Source organism: Puma concolor, chromosome B3 (assembly GCF_028749965.1).
Source record: "Puma concolor isolate L17-30 chromosome B3, mPumCon1.1.hap2, whole genome shotgun sequence".
NCBI lineage: Eukaryota > Metazoa > Chordata > Mammalia > Carnivora > Felidae > Puma > Puma concolor.
Window position 1 is genome coordinate 115,310,575 of NC_141672.1, and position 24,864 is coordinate 115,335,438.

The window sequence follows — 24,864 nt, forward strand, 5'->3', positions numbered from 1 at the left end:
TTTTTTTTAACGTTTATTTACTTTTGAGACAGAGAGAGACAGAGCATGAACGGGGGAGGGTCAGAGAGAGAGTGGGAGACACAGAATCTGAAACAGGCTCCAGGCTCTGAGCTGTCAGCACAGAGCCCGACGCGGGGCTCGAACTCACGAACCGTGAGATCATGACCTGAGCCGAAGTCGGACGCTTAACCGACTGAGTCACCCAGGCGCCCCTCTGTGGTAAGGTTCTTTAGAGAAGAATACAGTGGAAGAAATGAAAAGCAGTACTGATAAATATTTCTATCAATATATCCAAAGAAGTCATTCTCAAATTAAAAAAATAGCCATTAGAATATAGAAAGAGACATTAGAACATAGAAGGGGAAATGAAACAGTGAACACGAATACAAAATTCCCAGTTTTAGAGATTCGCTGCCATCATGAACCACTTGTACCACTGGTAAAAGGTCATATTGTTCAAGGATGTTAGGGTGGGGGGATGATCATAATATGAATAAACCAATAATAACAGTCTTTTTGAAACCCAGTATGCATCAAAGGCTTCTTGCTACCCAAAGCTATTAATCAATTTATTTACTATTTCATGCCATTAATAAATCTTTAGGGGTTTAGGAGGAAACAAATATAACTTAAACATAGTCCCTCTGAAAACAGAATTTGCACTTCACCCTTAAAAGCAGGTAGATATTAAAACCTATATATATCTTTAAGGTGTACAATGTGACATTTTGATGTATGTATACATTATGAAGTAATTACCACCAACTAATTGATATCCATCACCTCCCCCTTCTGTCAAAAATTTAACACTATTTTAAAAAAGAAGAGATATTAGATACACAAATAGGAAAACAGTAAACTGTAAGGCAAAAGACAGAGGGCTCTACCTAAGCAAAACAAGGAGCAGGAAATAATAACAAATGTACACGTACATGGCAGCATGTACAGGAGACAACCGAATAATCTTCATAAAGAAAATATTAAATGATATGAAGTCACAATATGGAGGTTCTTGAAGAAGAGAAAGATGTTTGAATTTAACGGGAGGTTATCAGGTGATTATTATTGAGCAGAAAGTCAACATAAAAGAAAAGTATATTAAGATGATGGTTTTGATACTATGGGTAGAGTGACTTAAATGGAATGACAAATAGACTGAAATCGGATGAGGAATTAACTGTAAGAGAACTATAACTGAGAGCAAAGGAACAGACTAAAATGCCAGCAGTAGGAATGAAGAAAAGGGGCATGACGTGAGAATCATTTGTGAGAAGACACAGAACTTTGTAAAAGGATTAAGGTAAAGGGTCAGGCCAAATAGCATTACAGTTTTTAGCCTAAGAACCTAGAAGAAGGATGAGAGAGAAAAGAATAGATGAAAATTAAAGACAGTAGGGTAATTTGGATAAGCTCACTTTGGGCAAGTTGAGTTAAAGATTACAGTAGAATACCTAGGGAGTCATTGTTTTTAGGCAGATAAAAACCTTAAGCAGACCTAGAGCACTGGCCAGAAGCTCTTTGGTTAATACTGACTATATTAAGTAAAAATCTTGGCCTAATCAATTTCCTTATGATAAGTGGTACAGTATCTTTTTCAGAAATGTTCTCTGGGGCAAAGATCACCATTATTATCTAAATATAAAAATTCACTCAAATTTGACAAGGAGTGTATATATTATATTTACCATGGATTTTCCAACTTGATAGTTATCTGAATTAAGATTTATTTTCCTGAAGAAATCCTGAATGTTAAATTTGGATGGAATAATATTTCGGGGAAGAAGTACATGGAAGTGGCTCACAAAATCCTGAAAAATGAAAAGAAAAATGTTGTAAAATCACAAGAAAATTATAAACATGTCTAAACTATGTGTAAAATGTAAACATGGGTCTAAATTAGCTAGCTGTCCTTTTATTGATCCTTTTCTCATCTTCTAAACAGACTGAAACCAAGAAAGTATTTAATTAAAAAAACGACAAAACAGTTAATTTGTAAAATGGGGGTGGGGTGGAGAGAAGATAGTGAGTTCTACATATTTTGTTATCAAAAGGGAATGGAAGAAGAAAAAAGCAGAAACTATCCCTTTTGAGAAAGTTGTGTTAAAGACCAAAGAAAAAGTTATTTAATAATAATTGAAATTTTTAGCAAAAAAACATGCAAAGGTGTCAGCTATTACAGGGTATAACTGAGAACAAAGCGTTCCCGCCCAGAAACAGCAAAGAATCTCTTCAGCTGCTGAAAAGCTTCAACATAATTTCTATACCCATAGCAGCAGCAGCTGATGAGAATAACTGTGAACCTTGCTGGCAGCTTACTATAAAAGAAAATCTTGCTGAGAAAACTTTACATAAACCTAAAATAGAATCTTCTCTTGAACCAGGTAGCTCTGATTGAACTATTTCCATCACTGGAGTAATCAGCAGGAGGAACTACTATGTTACAAGTAAACTTAGTATTAGTAAACATTCAGATAAAATGAGAATAGCCAGGAACTGGATTCGATTACAACACATAAATAAGATTGCTGCCATTCAATGGAAGTGAGTACTTTCTATCCCTCTTCAATTCTGTATACAAAAGATGGAATGGAAAGGAAGAAATAAGAGAAATAAACAAGTGAGCCCCAAATGAAAACCAAGACACAGGAATCACTTAATTATGTGTATATAAATTTAAATATCACTATAAAAGCATAACCTGGAAAGAATATTTGCAGCTGTATCCAGATTGGCGAATTCGAACTGTCTCTAGCATCCCAGTGTACCGAAGCTGTCGAAGTACCAAAGCATCGTTGAACCTTAATGGCAGCTAAATCAAAGCAAATGGAAAAAAAAACAGATTAACCCGGAAGAACAGATCTCCAGATTAATGTTTTCCTCATAAGTATAGTCAACTTTTGAGTATCTAAAAATTGGAGATTGTCAGGTTAAGACACAACAGAGGTGACAGGAAAATCTACCTCCTCAGCTGGTAGCTTCAGAAAAGTTCTAAATGCCTGACCCTAGGGAAAAAGGAGAAACCAAGCTTCCAGCTTCTCTCTAGTTGTAGAGGGAGAGGACCTTCAAAGCTAAAAAGGAATGCAGTTACCCACAGGAGGAGCAGACATAGTCTAGTCCCTATAAAAATCTGTAACAAGATTAATCTACATATATGTAGTCAAGAGTGTCTGTATTTTTGTTTTTAATTAAGATTTCTCTCTATAATTTCAATCAGAAACCACCCACTCCACTCTACCAGTTGCCTTGGTTAATGGAGAGCTGACAGATTCTTCATTTAATGACTAGTACAAGGTTAAGAGCAGTTTTTTCTCTAAACACTTTTTGCTAGTAATACCAGTAGGATACAATGAAAAAAAAAATTCCTACAGTCCCTGAGAACTGACCTCCTCAATGCACAAGCATTGATAAGGAAGAAGCTAATGGGAGGCAGTCACTCATCACCAGTCACAACACCCTGTCACTTGTAGGTATCTCAGTAGGCATGTTTTCTGATATTCAAAAGATATATTTGGATATTCTGATATATCTCCCTATTCTCTAAATACTATTTTTAATTGCAAAGGCAATCCCAAACATTTTCCTGCAGGGAAATGGGGCATACCAGCTATCAAAGAAAAAAAAATCAAATATGCAACTTATGTTAATAATAGTCAATGTTTATTTAGTACTTATTCTGTGCCCTGAAATACTTCATTAATTGAACTCTCTGTATAACAAGGTCTTCATTAATAATAAGGACTCAAAGGTTCTATTTAACTGTAAATAAAAAGGTGTCCTTTTTTGTTACTATAAAAGAACAGCTAACATTTACTGAACAATTAGTATGGGCCAGTAACATTTTAAGTACTTTGCAGGTAGTGACTCAGGTATACTAGTTCCAAAACACTATGAGTATGGTCCTATAATTATAGTATATTCTTACAAAGATGAAAACTTTTAAAAGTCACAGAAATGGTTAAGTTCACAAAGCTTGTAAACAGCAGTTGAAGACTGCTTCCTAAAAATTAAGAAAGCTGGACTATACATTTATAGTACTATAGAACTACACATTTTTAGCTGTTCAGCCTAGGAACTATATTTTCCTATGATGAACATAAAGGAATATGACAAATGTTTGTATTTATTAGGTATATTCTGCAAAGCTGTAATTAGGAGACCTATTATCGAAAGCAGAAGGAATCAAGAATGTCCACAGTACGTTCCTTATTTTACAGAGGCAAAAAGCTCTAAACAAATTCTTTAAGAATGACAGGTTATATACAAACAAGAAAGATTAATCTCAGGGTAACAAAAGTTGCATAAAACTCTTTTTTATGATGGAATTTCAAAACATATTTGCTTCTCAGATTCTAGGAAACACTGAATCAAGTGCATGTAAACACGGAATAGGCAAGTAAATACAGAAAATAAAAGGATATCCACAGAAAATACAGAACCTGGTTTTCCTTGAAAAGATTATAGATAGCTCTTCCCTACCACTTGCTCTCCTTAAAAAAAAAAAAATGTAAAGCCTGATTTGAAGTAAGCTGAGCTAGAAGCTCTCATTTACAGGACATTTTTACCTTTTCAGCGTTAGAGCGAATGCATTTCACAAAATATGGTTCTGCTTGACCAAGTGTCTCCATCAGTTTGCTTAATGAGGCCTGCAATACAAAGCAATGTAATTAGCAATTTCTCCCATTCCAAACTGGCAGGAAATAATTTATAGGTACAAAAAAAAATGTTGGCAAACTATGCAGAAACGATTGGTATACACAGGAATAGCTTTCTTTCTGAAAAGCAAATTTATTTCCATACTAATTAAGGGTAATTTAGTAATTTAAGGATGGTAGTTTAATCTTAAAGCTAATAACTTGGCAATAGTAAATACTGCATATATATTACAGAATAACCTAATTCTAGACTTTTCTTCACATTTCATGAAGCAATTTATTCAAACTCATGCATTCCTAGAACAACTTGGAAAATCATCCAGTAGGGTATCAACTAGCTAATATTCTCCCACTTTCAGTGTTCATGTCAGTGATATCCCCTCTTTCATTCTTAATATGATAATTTGTAGTTTACCTCTTTTTTTTTCCTGACTAGTCTATCTAGAAGTTTATAATTTTTTTATGTTTTCAAAGAACCAGCTTTTTGGTTTCGTTGATTTTTTTCTATTATTTTTCTGTTTTCAATTTCATTGACTTCTTTTATCTTTATCATTTCATTCCATCTGCTTGCTTTGGGTTTAATATATTTTTCTTTGGCTAGGTTCCTAAAGTAGTAGTTTACATTATTGACTTGAGACCTTTCTCATTTCATTAAAAGCATTTAATGTTATCAATGAACCCTGGAGCACTGCTTTAGCTGCACTGCACAAACTTTGATATTTTCACTTCATTTAAAATATTTTTAAAATCTTCCTCCTTCTTTGACTCATGTATTATTTAGATGTCTGCTTTTTATTTTCCAAATAGCTGGGGGTTGTTATCTTTCCTTTATTGATTTCTAGTTTCATTCCATCTTATGCTCAGATAACATATTTTGTTTTTTAGTATTCCATCTATTGGCTTCTCTGTTATATTTCTTTGTAGTATTTTTCAGTGGCTACTCTAAGGATTACAATATGCAAACCTAACTTGTCATAGTCTACTTAGGGTTAATATTTTATGACTTCAAGTAAAACTTAAAAGCCTTACAACCATATAGACTCTTATTATTACCATCATATATAAGCAACATACAACTTTTTTACTTTTAAGTGTTCTTTTTTCTTGTATATGCTATTGTAGTACAAGATACATAAAATGCTTAAATCATAAGTATACATACAGTCTGATGAATTTTCACAAAGGGAACACATTCTTACAACCAAAGCCCAAATCATTAAACAAAATATTACCACAAATTCAGAAGCCCTTCTATTCCATCCCATTGATTTTAGCAAGGTCACTGTACATAAATTACCTACCTCCACACCTGAACCAAGGGTAACCATTACCCTAATCTCTAAGATGGCAACTTAGTTTTGTCTGCTATATGAGTTCATATAAAAAAAAAATATATACTAGGTACTAGCTTGTATTTGTTGCATATATTATGTACATTTTCAGTGCTATATACTAATGATTCATTATATGACTATACCACAATTAAATAATCCATTTAAGGTAGATATTTGTTTCAGTTTGGGCTGTTATAAATAAAGTTGCTGTGGACATTCTTCAACATATCTTTTAGCTATTTCCAAATACCTGCATCAGTTTATATTTCAATAGAAGTGTATAAAAGTTCTTCTGGTTGCTCCACATCCCCACTAACACTTTGTATAATCAGTCTTTTTTATTTCAGCCATGCTGGCAAGTGTGTAGTTAATTTGCATTTCTCTGATGAATAATAATGTTGGGCCAGTATTTAATAGGCTCACTGGCCTTCTGGATTACATCTTTTGATTTCAGACAGTTTTGACTGCACAAGGCTTTGTACCATTTGTATTAGGGTGTCAGTCTTTTTAAAAATTGATTTGTGGTTCTTCGTTTATTCTATATATATAAGGTGCTTTTCAGATATATTGCTAGTATATTTTCACACCCTGTACCTTGCACTTTCATTCTCTTAAGAGTGTTTTGTTTTTAAGTTTATTGAAATACAAATTAAATACTATAAAAATGTACCCATTATAAGTGTACAGATCAATGATTTTCAGTAAGTTTACATAATTGTGCAAACATCACATTAGATGAGATATAAAAATCTTCCATTACCCTAGAAAGTTCCCTCCTGCCCATATGCAATTAATAACTCTTCCTGCTTACAGTCCCAGAAAACCACCGATCTGATTCCTGCTGCTATAAACAAACCATCTTTGAAAAAAATAGCCCATTTTAGACTTATTTTCCTTTGATTATAAAACCAATGTGAAGGTACTGTAAAAAACTTAAGACACAGATATATGTTCAAAGAATAAAAGTCAGCTTGACAATTCTATATAACTGTTATTTAATTTATTGTGATATTTATTCACAAATGCCCAGTCACAACAAAAAGAAATGGATCTATGTACACAAAGTTAAAATAAAACCAGAAAAACCTACAATCTCATTTAATTAAATATCGATAGCAGAAGCATGAAGTTTAAAAATACATATAGGAAAAAAAACATACACCTTATGTTAACAGTGACTATATCTGGGCCATAGGGTAAAAGGAAGATTTTGTTTATAATAGCAATTTCCTGCCGCCTGTCTCCTCACATTGAAAGCAATGAATTACTCTTTGGGATATCCACTATCCACAGATACAACAATGAAAAAGAAAGGCAGCTGACTTTTTCCACCACTGTAACTTTTCTCCAAAATGACCACCATAAAATGGCTTTTAAGTCATATGAATCATATTCCATTCAGGTACCTTGCAGATCATTTTGACCTTTCAATGCTGATCTGAATGAAACAGATTCCTGATTTTAAAAACTTTTTTTTATAAAAAGATAACAAAAGAAATAACCTGAAACTGGGCACTGATGCTGGGAGGCTTTTTCTTCTTGTGCAAATGAAGAAGAGACTTGGTAATGCGATCCTGTAGTGTCAGTCTTGTCAGGTGCTTTAAAGAATTTACCTCTAGCAAGTGCTGAAAACAAGCAAGAAAAATCATATTCTTCACATAAATTAATTAAAGAACAGGGAAACCAAAATTCTAAGCCAGTTTTCATTATCACCTATGTATAATGACTGTGGTGAATATTAGAAATTGATATTCAATATCCATCTCACCCTCCTGCTTTCTCGCAGAAGCTTTCCAGCTAAAAAGAAAACTGCATTTCTCAAACTCTCTTGCATCTGGGTTCCAGATAGGATTTAAGTTTATCATTTAAATTCTAACGCATGAAATTGGGAAGGTATAACTGAGGCAGACTTTGGCTACTAGCTTCTGTTTCTTCTGACAACCATATATACCCAAGTACTTTAGCTTTCTAAATGGATCCTAATGTCCAGGCACCACCTTTGTGAGTTGAGAGGCAGAGCACAGGGCATTTGTGTTGTTACTGCAACTCTAATAAATGCACCTTAACCCTGGAGCCAATAGTTGTGGCAGCTTCCTCCTGATTCCTGGATCACACCACAGGTAGTATGCACCTGGAAGCAGCAGCTGGAATGGCAGCTTCCTGCTTTCTTAGCTGATTACAGCTGGGGTCAGTTCTGCACTGCTATTTTAATACTCTGAAATTCTAAAACTTCTAATGATTTTGTAAGTGCCTATTTGAATTAAGTCTTTTTCTACTTAAAAATATCTACACTTATTATTGCTAACTGTAACTGAATCCTGACTCACAGAGACAATAAATTTAATCCCAGGGCCACAGAGGGTATGCCAGAAACACACACAGAAACAAAATAAAACATAAACCCTATTAACCATGATCCTGGCAAATTAATTATCAATCTTAATAATAAGATAGGAGTTACACATAAAGCAAATGCAAATAATACAAAATGGGGTGTTAATAAAGTATTTGAGAGCTTTTGCAGCCAATTACAATTAAAAGTAATTTTTTCTAATATTTATTATTTATTTTTGAGAGAGAGAGGCAGAGTGCAAGCAAGGGAGGGGCAGAGAGAGCGGGAGACACAGAATCTGAAGCAGGCTCCAAATCAGCACAGAGCCCAACGCAGGGCCCAAAGCCATGAACCATGAGATCATGACCTGAGCTGAAGTCGGATGCTCAACTGACTGAGCCACCCAGGCGCCCCAACTTTTTAAACCATACCATATTTATGGAAGTGAGCTTGCCCATGGAAAGAATATATATATACATATGTACAACTATATAATGTTATTCAAAAAGCTCTAAAAATTTTATTGTATGAGAAGCACAGAACTGAGTTAAAAACAACAAATTTAAAAGTCTTAAAAATATTAATTTTGACAATATAAACACCTAAAAATATAAACCTTCAAGTGGCAACAAGTACAATACATATTTTAACAGATACAACTAAATAAAATTTTTCTAGCAATGACAGACTTATTATCTGTACATAAGAAATGTAAAAATTCCTTTAAAAATTCATCCTGAAATTAAAATGAACAGAAGACATGAAACAGGCAATTCTCAAATAAAGTATAAATGACATACAACATGATGACAATCAATCAACCTGATTTATAATAAAAAAAAAAAAGCACATTTCTTTTAAAGAGATTTTCTGCATATCAGATTGGCAAACATAATAAACACTGACAAAACCCAATATTCATGAGGTTGTGAAGAAAGACATATTTATGCACTGTTCTTAAGAATGCAAATCAGTATAGCCTTCCTGATAAACAATTTCACATCTAGATATTTATTTAAGGGGATTATCAAACAAGATCTGAAAGTTATTTTTGACAATGCTTCAGAAAACAGTGAAAAACAACAGAGATATGCAATTATAAGGAATTATTTTCATAAAGTATGCTTTAGTCACACAACTAAATTCTATACAGTTCATAAATATACTGTAACCTGTATTTGCTGACACAGAAAAATATTTGCAACCCTGTCCACTCCTATCACTTTTATTCAACATAGTACTAGAAGTCCTAGCCCCAGCAATCAGACAAGAAAAAAAATAAGAAGCATCCATATTGTTAAAGCAGAAGTTAAACTGACACTATTTGCAGATGATATAATACTACATATAGAAAACCCTAAAGACTCCAAACAGAAAACTATTAGAAATAATAAATGAATTCAGTAGTTATAGAATACAAAATTAATATGCAGAAATCAGTTCTTTCTATACACTAATAATGAGTAGCAGAGAGAGAAAATAAATAAACAATTCCATTTGCAATTGCACCAAATAGAATAAAATAACTAGGAATAAACTTAACCAAGAAGATGAAAGACCTATACTTTGAAACCTAAAAAACACTGATGAAAGCAACTAAAGGTGGCACAAATGGAAAGATATTCCATGCTCATGGATTGGAAGAACTAATATTGTTAAAATGCCCATTCTATCCAAAGCAATCTACAGATTCAATGCAATCCCTATCAAAATACCAACTGCATTTTTCAAAGAACTAGAACAAATAACCTTAAAATTTGTATGGAGCCACAAAAGATCCTGAGTAGCCAAAGAAATTTTGAAAAATGAAGAACAAAAATGGAGATATCCCAGATTTCAAGATATACTACCAAGCTGTACTACCAAAAGAATATGGCACAAAAATAGACACATAAGTTAATGGAACAGAATAGAAAGCCCAGAAATAAACCCACGACTACATGGTCAATCTGTGACAAAGGAAACAAGAATATACAATGGGGAAAAGACCATCTCTTCAATAAATGGTATTGGGAAAACTGGACAGCTACATGCAGAAGAATGAAACTGGACCACGTTCTCACACCATACTCAAAAATAAACTCAAATTGGATTAAAGACCTAAATGTAAGACCTGAATCCATAAAAATCCTTGAAGACAGCATAAGCAGTAATTTCTCTGATATCAGCCATAGTAACATTTTTCTAGATAGGTTTCTTCAAGAAAGGGAAACAAAAGCAAAAATAAGCTACTGGGAGATCAAAATAAAAAGCTTTTGCACAGCAAAGGAAGTCATAAACAGAATGAAAAGGCAACAAACTGAATGGGAGAAGATATCTGCAAATGATATATCCAATAAGGGGTTAGTAAAAAGAACTTCTACAACTCAATGTCAAAAAATAAGTGATCCAATTAAAACATGGGCAGAAAACCAAAGAGACATTTTTCCAAAGAAGACATATAGACGGTCAACAGACACATTAAAAGATGGCTCAACATCACTCATTATCAGGGAAATACAAATCAAAACCACAGTGAGGTTTTGATTTACACCTATAAGAATGGCTAGCATTAGAAAGACAAGAAATAACAAGTGAATATTTAGCAAGGTGGTGGAGAAAAAGGAACCTTTATACACTGTTGGTGGGAATCTAAATTGGTACAGCCACTAAGAAAAATAGTATGGAGGTTCCTCAAAAAATTAAAAAACAGATATACCATATGATCCAATAATTCCACCACTGGGTATTTTCACAAAGAAAATGAAAACACTAATTTCAAAAGATGTTTGCATCCCTGTGTTTACTGCAACATTATTTACAACAGCCAAAATATGCAAGCAATCCAAGTGTCTATCAACAGATGAATGAATACAGATGTGGGGTGTGTGTATACAAACACACACATATACACACAATGGGACTACTACTTAGCCATAGAAAAGAATGAGATCTTGCCATTTGTGACAACACAGACCTAGAGGGTATTATGTCAAGTGAAGTAAGGTAGAGAAACACAAATACCACATGATTTCATGTATAGGTGGAATCCAGAAAACAAAACAGATGAATGAAAAACAGGCTCAAATACAGGAAAAAAAAAAAAAAAAAGAAAGTGATAGTTGCTGGAGAGGAGGGGTAAAATAGATAAAGGGGATTAAGAAATACAAACTTCCAGTGATAAAATAAAAGTCACACAGATGAAAAGTACAACATAAAGAATATAGTCAGTAATTCTGTAATAACATTGTTGGTGACAGGTTGTGAGCACTGAGTAATGTATAGAATCAATTAATCAATATGTTGTACACCTGAAACTAATATAACACTGTATATACGTCAATAAAAATAAATAAATAAAAATAGAGAAATAGATGGGATTCCCGTCACTGATAATTGAATAGAATTTTTTATTTCAGGTGTAGCCAACATGAATATTTTTAAACCATATGAAGTTTAAAGAGAGATTATCCATTTGAGGAGAGTAAAAAGAATGGTACAAATAGCTAGACTCAGTGCTGGCATTCAAAATACTAAAGTACATACATATACACATACACACACACACATTGTATATATATACATTTATATATAATATATATACTTACATATTTATATACACACTGTACATATATATATGTATGTATATATATAAATCTTGTATATATGTGTATGTGTACACAGACACTGGAATATTACTCAGCCATCAAAAAGAATGAGATCTTGCCATTTGCAATGACATGGATGGAGCTACAGTAGAGTGTATTATGCCAAGTGAAGTCATTCAGTCAGAGAAAGACAAATACCATATGATTGCACTCATACATGTAATTTAAGAAACAAAACAGATGAACATTGGGGAAGGAAGGGAAAAAAAGAGAGGGAGGCAAACCATAAGATTAACTATAGAAAACAAACAGGGTTGCTGGAGTGGAGGGAAGCAGGGGATGGGCTAAATGGGTGATGGGTATTAAGGAGGGCACTTGTTATGATGAGCACTGGGTGTTCTATGTAAGTGATGGATCACTAAATTCTTTTCCTGAAACAACTATTACACTATATGTCAATGAACTAGAATTTAAATAAAAACTTGAAACAAAAACAAAATACTAAATGGCTAAAGAGACAATGAAGGAAAAAAGGAAACACAAATGAACAGATAAAGATGTTTGATAATGAAAGTGGTAGCCTTTTTCTCTACATAAAATCTTTTCATGATAAGAACAAAGTACAAACCACTTAACATAAATTTTCTTTGTGCTTTAAAACTATTTACCACTACCAGAAACCACAGAAGCATTGCATTACCTTTTCTCTAGAAGCCAAAGAGGCTTAAGTAGAAGGAAATAATAACTTCATTTTTTTGTTTTTTGTTTTTTGAACTAGAAAATCTGAGAATAAATAGCTCTTTCTCAGTTCTTTTAAAATTTTGAAATTCACCAAAAAGGTTACAAGTGACAGAACTTCTTTAGGGGGGTACAAGAGGAAGAAAGAGTAAGATTTTTCTTTCTTTAGTAAATTAAGTAAATACTTTTGGAATGCCATCTCAGCATAAACTTTGTAGATCAGGGTGGGCAAATTACAGCCATGGGCCAAATCCTGTTCACTGATTTTATATGGTTAAAAGAACATTAAAATAATACTTAAGGGCATGTGTAAAATTATATGAAATTCAAATTTCAGTGTCTAAAAATAAAGTTTTATTGAAATATAGTAACACTTATTCAGTTCCATATTGTCTATAGCTGCATTTGTGCTACCACAGCATAGCTAAGTAGTTACAACATAGACCTGCAGCCTATCTGGGCCTTTATAGAAAAACTTGGCTAACTAATGTTAATGATGATAAGCTAGACAAACACTAATTAGAAACTATTTTATTTTTTTTTTTAATGTTTATTTATTTTTGAGACAGAGAGAGACAGAGCATGAACAGGGGAGGGTCAGAGAGAAAGGGAGACACAGAATCTGAAACAGGCTCCAGGCTCCGAGCTGTCAGCACAGAGCCCGATGCGGGGCTTGAACTCACAGACCGCAAGATCATGACCTGAGCTGAAGTCGGACGCTCAACCGACTGAGCCACCCAGGTGCCCCTAATTAGAAACTATTTAAAATCAGGTAAAATTCAAAATTTGACCTTAGCCTGGCTTAAGGATAAATGAAAAGATCTAATGTAAAGATGCAATTACTCAACAAAAAACATTTGTAATTCAAAAGCCTTTCAAACACTGAAATATGAGATATATCACAAATATTTACCTGAACCATTAAGCCTGGCCATTTCCTAACATCCAGTGTTATTTCTAAAACAGATTTAACTGAATATACAAAATTAATCCCTACTTTGGGTACAAATAAGGTACTGCTTATCTGGGATTGTTTATAAAGATTGTTTGCATGAATAAAAAAAAAATATTACAGAATAGGGCACAAACAGAAAAATTCTTTTTCATAATACTCACCTTTGGAAGTCCAGGCTTGGGTTTGAAGTTTTTGCTTCTCCTATAAGACAGATCATATATTAGAAATAACGACAGTACAGATGAATCCTTTCCAGGTCTCTGGTAAAACAATAGATTATATACCCATTTCCAAGATACTGGTCCTCTATATGAAAACACTGTCTAGTTCAACTAAGCAGGCACCTTTAGGAATGAAAAATAAGCAGGGAAAAGGAACAAGAAATACCTGCTCTACAATATAGGTATAAACAGATTCAAGCCTGATAATCAGTAACATAATGTTGTACATTCAAAACTAAAATTGTTTCCTTTTGGACGTTAATAGAATTCTGCTTTCCTATACCTACAGAAACTTTGTTTCTGTCATTTTAAGACTTTAAAGAGATGTCTAATTTCATAGATTTTTTAAATGTACGTATCAAAAAATTCTTATCTTTCCCTTTTGAATTAAAAATTCTCTTCTTCTCTTTTTCTTCTTTATAACCCAATATTATATTCACATCAAGACTTTTTTTAACGGCTAAAGAAATAAAAGGAATAATGCCCAGAGCTCATGAGCATAAGCTGGGGAGTCAGAAAGACCAAAGCTTGAATCTAAAACTCTAGCACTTACTAGTGTAGGAGTTTTAACTTCTCTAAGTCTTGGTTTCACTAATGCGATAATGTAAGATAATGTAGAATGTAATAATGTAAAATGAAGATCATAATACCACCAACCTCTTGGTTGTTGTGTGGATTAAATGAGTTAATTTATAATTCTGAAGCATCGCAAAACTTAAATAAATTGAGCCTATTAGCAGTGTTAAGTGATGACTTAGGGATTAAGGAATCCAATTCAGTCATACCAGCTAGCGGTCAAAAAATATGTTTTGAAATAATGCCTGAAATACATGGATACAGGTAGCTAAGAACTTTTTACTGGTCCACCTTGCATAGTTAAATCTATACCCTCAAAGCAGTCCTATAATTAGGTAATGAAGAATGGCAGGCTGGATAAAGGTTATATATCACTATATATAGTCTCAGTCCCCATTTCATAGGGGATTTTACTGCCCAATTTGTTAGGACTGTCAAAATTAAAGGACAAGTGCAATTCAAGACTGAGAATCATAAAAAGTGTGAACAGTTTTACTCTATTTGTATGTAGGGTCTGTCAAAGACTAATGAAGAATTATCTCCGTAAGTACATCCAACCATGATTCTCCTGGGGAGATGAAAACAAACAAACCACCAAGCTTCTTAATGCAGGAGATTCACAGCTCTCAATACTATTTTTGATTCACTTGTTTCACTCAAAATTCTCCTCATGAAAATAATGATTCACCATCACCCCTCTTCTTTTTTTAGCCAGAAATTTTAAACCAGTCATAAAAACCAATCCACATTTCTGATCAATACTAACGTGAGAATTCCATGCGCTCTTTCCAAGAGTTTGCTGCTAGCTGAATTAGCAAATATCCCATCTTTATCAAGCAAGGAGGTGCTACTTGACAGTCTGCTCTGGCGAATCCCAGTTCTGCCATTCCAGGCAATATCAAATGTATCACTGTAAAAAGTTAAATACGGTATAATTTGCTTTAGTTAACTGAGACATCTACAATACTCCCCACATTGCTTAAATAAGTAAATTTTAAAACTTTCAACACTGAAGTTAAAATTTACAAAAAGAGCTAACCCAGCAAAAAATGGTTTTAGCACAGAGATTACCAATCAATCTAATCTTTTCCTCATTCAGAACAAAGAATTTCTATGGATTCTGGCACATTCACATACAAATGTGCATGTAGATGAGCACATCATACAGCTAATATCTTTAAATCTAATCCATTAACTATTTACAATCAGTAAATAATATAAGGTTATTATAGTAATATAATGGGTTTTTGTCTTTGTTAGATTTTAGAACTTCCAAATATTATTGAAGGAATTTACAATCCTAATAGGCTGTCCCATTCTATGGAATATTTAATTTCTTCCTGGGAGGTCTTATTCACACATTCACTCACTACACACACATCCACCAAAGTTACTAAGTATCTTCTATGGGCTGAGCAATATTCTAGCCACTGGAGATAGAGGAGTGAACAAAACAGGTAAAATTATCAGTGATTACAATATGAGGACTTAATAGAGGGCTTTCCAGGTAAAGCAGCAAATTGACCACATTTTTTGATTCCTCCCATAAAAACCCATAAAAACCCATAAACACATTAAACATTAATAAAATCCATAAAAACCCATAAAAACATTAATAAAATAACTTTTAGGGGCGCCTGGGTGGCGCAGTCGGTTAAGCGTCCGACTTCAGCCAGGTCACGATCTCGCGGTCCGTGAGTTCGAGCCCCGCGTCGGGCTCTGGGCTGATGGCTCAGAGCCTGGAGCCTGTTTCCGATTCTGTGTCTCCCTCTCTCTCTGCCCCTCCCCCGTTCATGCTCTGTCTCTCTCTGTCCCAGAAATAAATAAACGTTGAAAAAAAAATTAAAAAAAAAAAAAATAACTTTTAAAGGAATAAACACTTAAGAATAAAGAAAATATACTAAGAGACAAGAGTAACACAGTTTTGAAATATGGAAAACAGGGGCGCCTGGGTGGCGCAGTCGGTTAAGCGTCCGACTTCAGCCAGGTCACGATCTCCCGGTCCGTGAGTTCGAGCCCCGCGTCGGGCTCTGGGCTGATGGCTCAGAGCCTGGAGCCTGTTTCTGATTCTGTGTCTCCCTCTCTCTCTGCCCCTCCCCCGTTCATGCTCTGTCTCTCTCTGTCCCAAAAAAATAAATAAACGTTAAAAAAAAAATTAAAAAAAAAAAAAAGAAATATGGAAAACAGAGGAATACAGAAAGCAATCTGAAACTGGCTACGAGGAAGAATGAGAAACATCTGTATTTACAGAACTCTCAAAGGCTCCAGAGTTTCTGGAGTTCCATCAAGTACCTGTGGAAGTGGTGGGGAAGGTGGGTTAAAAACAAGAGCAGTAGTTGAAAGTCAGTTTAATAAGCAGTTAGATGAATGGATAAAGAAGATGTGGTTTATATATACAATGGAATACTACTTGGCAATGAGAAAGAATGAAATCTGGCCATTTGTAGCAACGTGGATGGAACTGGAGGGTATTATGCTAAGTGAAATAAGTCAGAAAGAGAAAGACAGATACCATATGTTTTCACTCATATGTGGATCCTGAGAAACTTAACAGAAGACCATGGGGGAGGGGAAGGAGAAAAAAATTACAGAGAGGGAGAGAGGCAAACCATAAGAGACTCTTAAATACTGAGAACAAACTGAGGGTTGATGAGGGTGGGGGAGAGGGGAAATTGGGTGATGGGCATTGAGGAGGGCACCTGCTGGGATGAGCACGGGGTGTTATATGGAAACCAATTTGACAATAAATTATATATATATATGTATACATATGCGTGCGTGCGTGCGTGCGTGTGTGTGTGTGTATGTAAAGAAGCATTTAGAACTCCATGAAGCCTGATAGCCATCCCTTACCTAAGCAAGAGGATGAAAGAGGAGTCCATGAACCATGGACTAGGCAGCACCAGGCACAACAGAGGATGAGTATACTATATAAAAGTCAAAGGTAATACTGAAAATAGATTCTCAACCCTCTTACCCCACTGGCTCCAGAATGCTAGCAGCTAGGACTATATCCTCCAGGGAGAAAATCGGAATAAACTTTTGTGTGCAATGTGGCCATCCCAGGAAGAAAGACCCAAAGATACCAATATGTTCTATACATTGCCAACACACCCAATTAATCAGATTGCAATTAGTCTTTCAGTGTTTCAATAATGAATATTAACAGTCAACCAAGGTTCATCAGACATCTGAGTAAAGCCATGAGCATAAAACAGAGACCAAAACAAACTATCATGACATAAACAACTTAAAGGAAAAAAAGATCAGGCAGGCGGGAAAAAAAAAAAGTTTTAAGCCCTCAGTAATATTCTTAGAGAAGAGAGAAAATATTGCATCTATAAAATAAGATGCTATGAAAAATTTAAAAATTGAGAAAACAAAGTAACAAAAATGTCCTAAAAATTAAAGATGTAACACCAATAAAAATGCAGAATATACTTATTCATTCAAAAGTATTTATTGAGCACCAAATAGTGTCAATTTTTTCTAGCATCTTCATATTACTTAAATTCAAATGGAAGAAAACAAACACATAAAAAAACACGTTGTATGTCATAATAGGTGCCAAGGAGAAATTTTAAACATAGAAGAATGCTAGGACACTAGGCTTTTTAATAGGGAAGTCAAGGAGATGCACGATGTTGAAGATTTCATTTAAACAGAGATCTAAGGGAGATAATAAGCAATTCAAGCAATTATCTGAAAGAAGAGCACTCTACTCAGAAGAGCAAACACACAGTTTGGGAGGCTGGAATTTTGTTGATGAGTCTGAGATATATTAAATAAATCAGCAAGGCTGGAGTGGAGTAAACAGGGGAAAAATGGTAGATCAAGTCAGAGTTAGGAAGGAGGAAACCATGTCACATATACCCTCTAGGAAATGTAAGAATTTTTGGGTTTTAATGAGAATGAGAAAGAAAGACAAAGAAGGATTTTCAGCAAAACATGAATTAGCTTTTTTATATTAAAATGTATTTTATATTACATATATTTACATATTATATTAAAATGATCTGGTTTCTATATTGAATACTGTTTGAGGGGCCAAGGACAAAAGCAGGGACTTTACTTTAGGAAGCTATTATAATAATCTATGCCAGGGCAATAGCAGTGGAAGTAGTAAGAAATGGTGAGATTCAGGATATCATTTTAAGGTACAGCCAATGTAACTTGCTGATGGATTGAATGGGGAGTGTCTGAGACAGAGGGAATTAAGGATGACTTCAAGATTTTAAACCAGTAAGAGAAGATTTAGAGATGACGAAGTGGGAGAAATCACTTATAAAGCAAAACAACATGAAAAATCATTAACAAAATAGATCAATCAAGTAGACTCAAGACTTAACAAAAGAGTTTCTAGACAGATCATACAAAATTCTGGTACTTAAGTACAGAGGAGAGATGTCACTTGTATTACAAAGGCTCAAGAATCAGGTGCACCTGGATGGCTCAGTTGGTTAAGCGTCCAACTCTTGATTTTGGCTCAGGTCATGATCTCACAGTTCGTGGGTTTGAGCCCCACTTCAGGCTCTGTGCTGGTGGGGCAAAGCCTGCTTGGGATTCTCTCTCTCTCTTCCTTTCTCTCTTCCCCTCCTCCACTCGTGTACTTTGTCTCAAAATAAATAAATAAACTTGGGGCGCCTAGGTGGCTCAGTCAGTTGGGCATCTGGCTTCGGCTCAGGTCATGATCTTGCAGTCTATGAGCTCGAGCCCCACGTCGGGCTCTGTGCTGACAGCCCGGAACCTGGAGCCCGCTTCAAATTCTGTGTCTCCCTCACTCTTTGCCCTGCCCCTGCTCACAATCTGCCTCTCTCTCTCAAAAAAATAAATTAACATCAAAAGACTTTTAAAAATTAAATAAATTAAATAAATAAGTAAGCTTTAAAAAAAGAATCAGAGAAAGGCCATCTATAAAAAAAAACCTACAGTCAACATCATGCTTCATGATTAAAAAAAAAAAAAACACTGGAAGATTTCTCACTAATATCAGGAATAAGACAAGGATGTGAGCTCTTGCCACACTGATTCAACACTGTACTGAAGTTTCTAGCCAGGGCAGTAAGTAAGAGAAAGAAATAAAAGACATCCAAGTTGAAAAGGAAGAAGTAAAATTATATTTATTCACATATGACATGCATGATCTTACATATAGAGAATTCTAAGGAATCCACTAAAAAACTATGAGAACTTATGAGTTAAGCAAGGTTAAAATATTCAATTATATTTCTATATAACAGCAATGAACAATTGACAATGAAAGCAAAAAATTTTTTCATTTATAAAAGCATGAAAAATAATACTTAGTAAATTTGAGAAAAGAAGTGTAAGGCTTGTACACTAAAAACTAAAAAATATTGTTAAAAGAATTAAAGATCTAAAGAAGTGAAAAGATATTCCATGACAATATTCCTCAAATTAATCTATAGATTCAATATAACCTCTAGCAAAATCCTAGCTGTTTTTTGGGGTTTTTTTTTTTTGCAGAAATGACAAGATAATCCTAAAATTCATACAGAAATGCAAAGAATCCAGAATAGCCAAAACAATGTTGAAAAAAACAAAGCTGGAAGAATTACAGTTCCTGATTTGTAAACCGATTATAAAGCTATAATAATTAAGACAACATGGTACTGGCATAAGGAAATACATACATATCAATAGAATAAAATTGAGAATCCAGAAATAAACACTTCTATTTATGGTCAAATGAGTTTTGACAAAGGTATCAAGACAATTCAACAGGGAAATAACAGTATTTTCAACCAATGGTACTGAGGCAACTGAATATCCACATGGGAAAGAAGGAAATTGGATCTTTATCTCTTAGCAAATACAAAACAACTCAAAATCAATTACAGATCTAAATTTAAAAGCTAAAACTATAAAATTCTTAAAAGAAAACAGAGAGAGTAAACCTTTGTGACTTAGGCTTAATGATTTCTTAAATACAACAAAAGTATAGCAAAAAATAAAAATAGATAAATTAGACTTCTTCAAAATTAAAACCTTCACACTTCCAATAACACATTTGAAATCATGTATCCGATAAGGGACCTAGATCTAGAATATATAAATAACTCTTACAACCTGATAATAAGACAACCCAACTAAAAAACAGATTACTCAAGAAATAAAAAGAAATGAACTACTGATACATTTAATAACCTAATGAATTAAGCACCACGTTTAACGTTAAAGAGCTAATCTCAAAGTTATGAAGGGGATTAGGACATGTCACCCCAAATTACACTACATAAGGGAACTAAGAATCAACAGATACAGGAAGAGTCAGTTCTCTCCCGTCCCCTGAATTTCCTAAAAGTAGGGCATAAATTTCCCTTCGCGAAAAGTGTCCCCCTCTCCCCTATAAGGAAAAGAAGAGCAGCTTTTATCACCTGAAATAAGAGACTAGGAACTGAAAGGAGTTTGCTTAAATAACCCTCATCTTCCATTAGTTCCCCCATCTATTCCCTAGTCACTACCCCACATTTTATAATCCCTTTTAAAGCCCAAAACATCTTTCCTTTAAAAAAAGAGTATATAAGCCCCCAAGTATGACACCACCTCTTTAAGTTTCACTTCTTTTCTGTGAATACTCATGCATGTAAAACATTAATAAAAATTATATACTTATTCTCCTGTTAATCTGTCTTTCATAATTTAATTCACAGGCCCTGGAGGCCCACAGGTTGCTAGAGGATAGGACAGGGAAGGAGAGGGGTAAATACAAATAGGCAGCATTAGTGAATTATTTTGTGATTATGAAAAAGGTATGTATCTTGACTGTGGCATTGATTACATAATTGTATATATGGGATACAATTGCAAAAGTCTATATATGGACATGTGTAGATTGCTAAAAATGGTGAAAGTAAAAAGATAAGTTACAAATTGGGGGAATACATTTGAAACATAAGTGAAATGGCACCAGTACATAAAATTTATAAAGAATACTTTTTAAAAATAAATATGGACAAAGAAATGATATTTCAAAATACATGAATAGCCATAAAATATATAAAAATTGTTCAACAACATTAATAAGCAGGGAAAAGCAAATCCTAAGATACCATTTTATAACCACCAGATTATCAAAAGTTAAGAAGACAGTCAGCTGAGTTGTGCTGGCAAGGAACGAAGCAAACGGAACTTTTAGCTGCCACTTTTAGTGTACATTAGTACAACTCCTTTGGGGGAAAAATTGGGGATTATCTTACAAAACTATCATGCACATATCCCACTGAATTAACAGTTCCATTAATAAGTACATATCCTAGCAATGTAATAATAGGTGAACCAGAAGACTGGTATGAGCATGTTTAAAATAACACCATTAGTCAGGGTGCCTACATGGCTCAGTTGGTTAAGCATCTGATTCTTGATTTCGCCTTAGGTCATGATTTCACGGTTCATGAGATCAAGCCCACATTGGGCTTTGTGCTGACAGCGCGGAGCCTGCTTGGCTTCTCTCTCTCTCCCCTTTCTCTTCCCACCACCCCCCCAACACACATGTGTACACACCTGCTCTCTCTCTCAAAATAAACATTAAAAAATTAAAAATTATATGGGGTGCCTGAGTGGCTCAGTCAGTTAAGCATCTGACTTAGGCTCAGGTCATGATCTCACGGTTTGTGAATTTGAGCCCCGCATCAGGCTCTGTGCTGACAGCTCAGAGCCTGGAACCTGCTTTGGATTCTGTGTCTCCCCGTCTCTCTGCCCCTGCCCTGCTTGCACTCTGTCTCAGTCTCTCAAAAAGTGAATAAACATTTAAAAAAAATTTTTTTAATTAAAAATTTTTAATAATAAAGTAGCACCATTTCTTTAATTTTTTTTTTTTTTAACATTTATTATTGACACAGAGAGCAATACAGCATGAGCATGGGAAGGGCAGAGAGAGGAGGAAACACAGAATCCAAAGCAGGCTCCAGGTTCTGAGTGGTCAGCACAGAGCCAGATGAGGGGCTCAAACCCACAAACCATGAGATCATGACCTGAGCCAAAGTCGGATGCCCAACCAACTGAGCCATCCGGGCACCCCTAAAGTAGCACCATTTCTAATAGTAAAAGAATCACTCATATATCCACTGAGAGACAAATCAATTATGGTATATTAGTGTCACAATAATTTTTTTAATGTGATAAAATAATTTTTTTTACTGTGATAAAAAATACACAACACAAAACTTACCATTTTAACTATTACTTTTTTATTGAGAAATAATTGACACATTACATTATATTACAACATACTGACTGAGTACTTATATATACTGCCAAATGATCACCACAATAACTATGGTTAATATCTGTCACCATACGCAGTTACAAATTTTTTTCTGTGATGAGAACTTTTGAGATCTACTCTCTTAGTAACTTCTAAATACACAATACAGTATTATTAACTATGGCAACTATACATACTATCTGTTACTTCCCAGAACTTATTTATTTTGTAATTGGGAGTTTGTACCTTTTCACCACCTTCACCCATTTCACCCACCCCCTACTCAGGCCATGGGCAACCACCAATCTGTTCTCTCTCCATTTTAATATTTTCAGTGTACATTGTATATGAATATATTGGCATGAGTACATTCACATTGCTCTACAACCATCACCACTATCCATCTTCAGAATTTTTAGCCAAACTGAAACGTTGCATCCATTAAACAGTAACCCCCTATCCCCCCCCCAATAGCATATAATATTATACAGCAACTAAAAAGAATAAACTGTATGCAACAAGATGGATGAATCTTAGATGAATATTGCTGAAGGGAAAAAATCATAGAAGACAGCATACTATATACTAATATTTCTGTATAACTTAAAAACAAGCAAAGACAATTTATGGCTTAGAAAAAACATACATTTATGATAAAACTTTTTTGAGAGAGAGTGCAAACGTGTATGAGGGGGGAGGAGTAGTGGGGAGAGAATTTTAAGCAGGCTCCATGCCCAGCATGGAGCCGAATGCAGGGCTCCATCTCACAACTGTGAGACCATGACCTGCGCTGAAATCAAGAATCAGACACTCAACCAACTGAGCCACCAAGATGCCCCTGTAAAACTTTTTTTAAGAGTACAGTAATGGTAAACATAAAATTCTACATAGCAGTTACCTGAGGGGTGGGAGGAAGGGAATGATCAGATAATATAAAGGTAGCTGTAGCAATATTAATAATCTTCTAGTTCTGAACTTGGGTGGTAGGTTCATTTTGTTTGTGTGCTTCCTAATTATATGAGTGTTTGCATGTTCTCTTATAGCAAAGTCTACATTAATGTATAAAGACTGAATAGGAGCTTCCCATTAAACATGTATATCAAACTTACTATACACCATTTCAAATCCTCAGTCTTAACCTCTTACAGCTACTGCTGTTGCAAAGAGTACTATGACTAGTTACACATATTTAGTCCAGTTTCAAACCTTATTATACCATTTATAAAAGCTTCAAGAAAGAAAAACAAACTACACCTTGCTTCATATTTTTAAAGCCACATAAGTATTAATAAGAATTCTAACTATTTCTTCTATACCTCTTTGAAAACACAAACCAAACATACTTACTGTTGATTTTTTTCATTTAGAGTATTCATGCCCTGGAGATCAGAAAGAGGTGTTCTGGGATTTTTCCGGGTTATACCTAACATATAAAAAGCAGATATTTTCAAATCAATGCTAAAAGAAACTACACATAAAATAATTTTTCTAAGGGCAAATGAAATTAATGTACTTCGATAGTAAATATTTGCTAAACATGTCAGAAATATCAAATAAGAATGTGAACCAAGGCACATGACTATTACTTACAAATCTGACTTAATCAACAATGAACCCAATTAGGGAATTAAATAATAAATCTTTTTAATTGTTCTCTCATTTAAACATTATCAGAAAATCAAGGGTAACTGGGCTGAAGGTCTAGAAATGTATATACTCATTTATTTTAATATTCAAAAAACTCCTAATTATTCCTTTGCATCATTTTTCAGCAATAATTATATTGCTGACATGGACCATAGATTTTAGAGATCAATTAATCTTATGTATAGACATTGAGAAACAAAAACAATAAATTACTTCCTTTACCGATATTTTTTAAGTTATAATTTACTTTAAATCATATGATAAACACTGAAGCTCTATACACATAAGGCTACGAATTTCCAACACACATTTAATATAGGTAAAATACAATGGAAAGGAAATAAAAGTATCTATTCAAGATAACAATCTTAAATGTAGAAAATCCTAAGTAACTCACAAAAAATTATTAGGACTAATAAAAGAGTTCAGAACAATTATAAAATATAAGATCAATACTTAAAAGTCAATTTTATTTCTATACAATGGTAATAAACAATCAGAAAATAAAATTAAGAACACAATTCCATTAATAAGACCAAAATAATATTAAACAATAAATTTTAAAAAGTATAAAGTGTCTACACTGAAAACTACA

The 24,864-nt window shown here is 34.1% G+C and overlaps 1 protein-coding gene across 14 annotated transcripts in view; it reads right to left on the reverse strand.

Moving 5' to 3' along the window:
• Nucleotides 1-24,864, reverse strand: part of MYO9A (myosin IXA) — a 291,871-nt gene that overhangs the window by 111,321 nt on the left and 155,686 nt on the right. For all 14 annotated transcript variants that reach the window (XM_086711106.1, XM_086711104.1, XM_086711107.1 and 11 more), the window contains 7 exons: nt 23,970-24,045; nt 15,162-15,305; nt 13,760-13,799; nt 7,489-7,611; nt 4,563-4,643; nt 2,699-2,809; nt 1,686-1,808 (listed from right to left, as the gene is read on the reverse strand). In XM_086711106.1, coding sequence (XP_086567232.1) covers nt 1,686-1,808; nt 2,699-2,809; nt 4,563-4,643; nt 7,489-7,611; nt 13,760-13,799; nt 15,162-15,305; nt 23,970-24,045 — 698 coding nt within the window. The remainder of the gene's footprint in view (nt 1-1,685; nt 1,809-2,698; nt 2,810-4,562; nt 4,644-7,488; nt 7,612-13,759; nt 13,800-15,161; nt 15,306-23,969; nt 24,046-24,864) is intronic.